The 5,605-nt window shown below is 44.4% G+C and overlaps 1 protein-coding gene across 2 annotated transcripts; it reads left to right on the forward strand.

Moving 5' to 3' along the window:
- Positions 1-362: 362 nt before the first annotated feature.
- On the forward strand, positions 363-5,070 carry LOC104372959 (ovalbumin-related protein X). 2 transcript variants are annotated; one of them, XM_086608420.1, is made up of 7 exons: positions 363-560; positions 1,367-1,427; positions 2,055-2,188; positions 2,926-3,043; positions 3,279-3,421; positions 3,709-3,864; positions 4,669-5,070. In XM_086608420.1, exons 1-7 carry the CDS (start codon positions 393-395, stop codon positions 5,068-5,070), a joined length of 1,182 nt encoding a protein of 393 aa, XP_086464546.1. In that variant the 5' UTR covers positions 363-392. The 2 variants fall into 2 exon arrangements, with proteins under 2 accessions (XP_086464546.1, XP_009977060.1); XM_009978758.2 differs by having other exon boundaries at positions 369-560; positions 1,367-1,417; positions 2,060-2,188.
- Positions 5,071-5,605: the final 535 nt, after the last annotated feature.

Below are 5,605 nucleotides of genomic sequence, written 5' to 3' on the forward strand. Positions count from 1 at the left end.
AAAATAAGGAAGATTCTGAGAACAAATGTGTGTGTGTTTTTTCCTTAAGAGGTAAGAAAAGACTCTCAGTGAGCTTCTTTCAAGGTAACGAATGTTCTCTGCAAGATTTTCAACAATATGATATAGGCATACAGAGATGGGGACCACGAGTTTCAAAAAAAAGAATCGCCAGCCTACGCATAACTGGAAGCTATCCAGCATTTTGGTTGCTCATGAATCCAAAAGCGTGTCTGCCTTTTAAATCCACACCACAGGATTCTGTTTGCTGAAAAAAAACCACCCGTGCACCAAGTTCAGGCATTCAAGTGCACTGACTTTCTTGCATTACAATTAATGTATTTCGTTACTAAGTCCGACTCTTTCTGTTTGCTTTAGACAACACCGAATTCACAATGGGCTCCATCAGCACAGCAAATGCAGAATTTTGCTTTGATGTATTCAAAGAGCTGAAAGTCCACTACGCCAACGACAATGTGTTTTATTCCCCCCTGAGCATCATTTCAACCCTGGCCATGATCTTTATGGGAGCAAGAGGTAACACTCAATCTCAGATGGGGAAGGTGAGTTACTTACATGGATGTAAAGCGACCTCTACTTGTGCTTGTTGTTCCTTCTAAACAACATCACTGAAATATATTACCCGCTGATGAGGTTCTTGCCTGACTTAATGCACAAGAAATAAGCCAAAGTCACAAAATAGAGACAAGGATGTCATGTGGGACAGTGTCAAATGCTTTGGACAAGTCCAGGTAGATGGCATCATTTGCTTTTCCCTTAACCATCAATGCTGTAACCTCATCATAGAAGGCCACCAAATTAGTTGGGCAGGATTTGCCCTTAGTGAAGCAATGTTGGCTGTCACCAATCATCTCCTTATTTTCCATGTGCCTTAGCATAGTCACCAGGAGGATCTGCTCCATGATCTTGCCGGGCACGGAGGTGAGACTGACTGGCCTGTAGTTCCCTGGGTCTTCTTTTTTCCCCTTTTTAAAGATGGGGGCTATGTTTCCCCTTTTCCAGTCAGTGGGAACTTCACCATACTGCCACGACTTCTGAAATACGATGGATAGTGGCTTAGCAACTTCATCTGCCAGTTCCCTCAGGACCCACAGATGCACCTCATCAGGTCCCATGGTCTTGTGCACCATCTAAGCAAAGAGTGGTATTTACAGCATTCAAGAAGGCCACAGAGGACACAAACCAGTTGTAAGCTCACTTGTAAATTTTTAGTTCATCTATGTTCTCAGTTAGCACTTTTTTTTTTCCCTGAGCCAACAGCTTTACCTCAAGCATGGTGTGTAAATCTCAAATTCACATCCTTTTTGGTCATGCTTGTCATTTCTACCGCTGGCGTTTTCTCTTGCAGGTTCTTCACTTTGGTAACGTTACAGGAGTTGGAGACACTACTGACTCCCAGGTAGATAAATAACTTGATCTCCATTTCTGTCTTATTTTCTCCCCAGAACTAAACTAGAACCATTCTGTCTCTTCTCCTGGCAGTTTCAAATCTTGTCAAAAACTATGGTAACGTTCTCAAACCAAGGAGACCTGTGGAGGGAGGGAAGGAGGGTGTAACTCACCTATCTGTTAAAAACCAGGGAAAGAAGGCAGGTTGCACATCTTGCACCAGAACAAGTGATGGTGTGAGGCAGGATGCTTTGGGCACCAGGGTGCCTTCCTGGGCAACTGCTACTAGGGGACAGCACGTGAAAGGGGCTCAGCACCTGGAGCCAGGGCACAGCAGTCAGACTTGCAGCAGAGAGACTCCAACGCAGGGCAGGAAGGTGGTGGAAAGAGAAGAGCCCAGAAGCCTCAGTGACAGAAGCGCAACTGCACTCTTAACAAAGAGCACATTTTTTATCTTCAGAAGGATGAACTTGTTGGTTCAATGTGCCATCACCACAGCACCTGCTGTCCCAAAGGTGACAGCCCTACATCTGTGGGGGAGGACTCAACTGAGGCATGACTTTTAACTGATAGGGAAAGCATTAGGGTCTTATTTCCTAGATAAGAAGAAGCTAATGCAATGTATCTTCTTATTTTCATGTCATCACCTCAGTGTGGCTCTTCTGAATACATCAACGATTCCTTCAAGGATCTTCTCTCAGACATCACCATGCCAAATGCTACATACTTACTCAAGATTGCTGACAGACTCTATATTGAAAAAACATACCCCATTCTCTCGGTGAGTTATACTGTGACTTGGCTTCACCAAAATTCCTGTGACTCTACCCTAGAGAAGCACCACCACCAATAGCCCACTGTCTGTTGATGAAAAGGTAGTTGTGAGCCATGAGGGATACTGGTTCAGGATGAGTTTGAACGTTCCTGTGGCTGTCAGGTGGAGGCCAGGCAAAAGTATAACGGCATAAAATATGTCCATGTTGCAACAGTCACAGGGAGTAACCAGGATTGCTGTTCATTTGCTAGAAAATGGCTTTTAAAGAAAAATGCAACATTTAAGGGAAATGAAATACATTTTATGACTTGAAAGCACGAAGAATGAGATTGTCAAATTTGGATTTTTTCAAAGCCAAATATGAAATCTTCCCAGTGAAAGGAAGCTCTGTTTTTGAAACCTAAGAATGTAAGAACACAGTATTCAAAATAAAAAGTGGGCACAAAGAGAAGGAAACAAACATTTTCTGTCCTTAAGAATTTTTGTTAAACTGAAAGTGTTTGGGTAAAACCAAGGAAATATTTCAAAATTTTAACTTAGATTCCTATCTGAAAAAAATGTGCCAGACCTAAACACATGAAGTAGCCTTTCTTGTCCAGCGTTAAGATTCATTTACAGGAAGACATCTGGGATTGACATGTTAAAATACAGGGGTGGAAGTTGACTGTTCTTTCAACCATTCTGCCTCCTTTCACATTCACAAGTCCTCATCCATCTGACAACTGCAAGCTTTCTGCTTACAGGAATACTTAGAGTGCGCAAAGAAATTCTACAAAACAGGGCTGGAAGAAGTTGACTTCAAAACAGCTTCAGAGGAAGCAAGACGGCTCATTAATTCCTGGATGGAGAAAGAGACAAATGGTAAGGACTCAAAAACGCATGGCAGATATTTTCCCCTATCTGCTGTTACCTACACCCTTCTCTTCCTCTCCTCATAATATCTGGAAAAAGTGGGTCAGGCAAGAGCAGGTTGCTTATTGCTGTGACAAGACAACTCCATAGCGGCACCCCCCACCCCCATGCCCTCCATTGTAGGCATCTCTGCACACCAGAGAAGGTGTATCTTACCACTCTCTGCCCTGCTTCTTCCTTAAAGGACAGATCCAAGATTTCCTTGAACCAGGCTCTGTTGACCTCGACACCGCGCTGGTCCTTGTGAATGCCATTTACTTCAAAGGGATATGGAAGACGGCGTTTCAAGCAGATCACACTCGGGAAGTGCCCTTCAATGTGACAGAGGTAGGGGGGCACGGGCACAGCTTGTGGCCAGGGAGCCAGGCTGTCACCTTGCCCAGCCAGCGATCTGGGTGTCACACACACAACGTGCCATGGTTTGCCAGCGCTGTGCCTGACCGGGCTTCCAGGGCACACCAGCAGGCAGGAGAGGAAAACGGAGACACAGCTCTTCCCCAAAGGCAACGTGCTCGAAGATCAAGTCCTGCCCCTTTCAAAGGGCTTGTACGTTTTCGCCTGCTTAAAATAAAAATTCCTCCCCGGTCACGTTGTCTCACGTTTGTGTTTTGCAGCGAGAAAGCAGACCTGTGCAAATGATGTGTCAGAACAGCACCTTCAGCGTGGCAGTGGTGGCTGCAGAGAAAATGAAGATCCTGGAGCTTCCGTACGCCAGCGGGGAGCTGAGCATGTTGGTGCTGCTGCCTGATGACGTCTCTGGCCTGGAGCAGGTATGGCCCTGGCAGGGAAGCAGAAGTGTTGTCACTTCAGTGGGACTTGGCTGACCTTTTGCTGTCCACATACATCCCAGCTGCCCACACCACGGCTGTGCTGGGGAGACAGGAGTGCAATAGTCGCCCAGGTGCTACCAGGTGCTCAGGCAGAGACTGGTCTCTTAGGAGAGCCCTGGACTCCATCTAATAGAACAAAGGTAGAGGAACATAGCGTTGCTGCAGTCCTGCAGAAGAGGATCTTGCTATATGCTCTGATCTCCATCAGGTAACAGAAACAGACATGCTAGCAGGATTTTTTTTTTTTTTTCATTTTGAGTGATTTCAGTCTTCCAGGAGAGCACTCAACGGTTTGCTAAACAGGTAAAGTTTATCCAAGGGGAAACAGAAAATGGAAGTGATGAGGACAGCGTTCCAAGAACTGACTAAAAGGAAAAGAGGAAAAGTACCATTAGAAAGGAACTAAGATGAAGGAAGGGATCAATAAAATCTATTCCAGGAGGAACTATGTTGGGGTCAATTTTATTTGATGTTCTCAAGAACTGTATTTTCACAAAAAAAGCGCCTTGATCTTATGAAAAAATTTTCTGATGACGAAGTTTTGGAGAACTTCATCAAGACAGATGTGATATAGGCCGTAGTCAGAAGGAAGCATACAGGATAAATGAATACCTTGAAACTAAGTATCAGTTCTATTATGTACATAAAATAAATGGTTAAAAATAGTAACAAGTGGTGAAAACAGAGATGTTAAGGCCATTGCATTCTTGTCTCAGGCATTTCATTCCCTGCCTCTCTTTGCAGCTTGAGAACAAAATCAGCTTCGAAAAACTCATGGAGTGGACCAGACCCACTGTGATGGAAAAGAAGAGAGTGAAAGTGTACCTCCCACGCATGAAGATTGAGGAAAAATATAACCTCACATCTGTCTTAGTGGCCTTGGGTATGACCGACCTGTTCAGCCCTTCGGCCAATCTCTCTGGCATCTCTTCGGCAGAGAGCCTGAGAATGTCTGCGGCCATCCATCAGGCGTACATGGAAGTCAATGAAGAGGGCACTGAGATGGCTGACTCAGCAGGGATGATGGGAGACATCAAGAATTCCTCTGATTTTGAAGAATTTAGGGCTGACCACCCTTTCCTTTTCTTGATCAAACACAACCCAACCAACATCATCCTCTTCTTTGGTAGATATTGTTCCCCCTAAAGAGAAAAAGAGCTGGAAATGATGCTTGCCTTCTCAGAAAGAGACCTTCCTTACTGTAGTATTGTAGCATAATCTCATCTCCTCAATATTTTCTCCAAGTGGAAAGCCTTCAGTATCTACGGAGATATTCTTGAAGAAGTGTGTGACTTTTCAGATCTTTAGGTGCAGGTATTTCTGCTCACACAACTTCTACGCAGGACTTACACCTAGGGTTGAATGAGGTAGTTTAGGAATATTTCCCATCATCATTGAATAACTTGAGAGACAGGCCCATTGTTTTGATTTTTGTGAGAAATTCGGCCACTGCTATTGAGAATCTGGTTTCTCTATAGGAGTTCTGTGAAATAAACACAGCTTTCAGAATAATCTGAACAATCCTTTCTGTTGAACTTGCCGGGCCACCATCCTTGAATTGATGCCTGGACAACTTGCAGATGAAGCTCTGAACTTCAGCAAAGCGTTCTTCTTCCAGGAATGTGTTTGGGCTTCTTTGTGCTGCACATACTATAAGGCTGTGTCTCTTGTTCTGAGGGAG

Source organism: Tauraco erythrolophus, chromosome 3, assembly GCF_009769465.1.
Source record: "Tauraco erythrolophus isolate bTauEry1 chromosome 3, bTauEry1.pri, whole genome shotgun sequence".
Classification (NCBI taxonomy): domain Eukaryota; kingdom Metazoa; phylum Chordata; class Aves; order Musophagiformes; family Musophagidae; genus Tauraco; species Tauraco erythrolophus.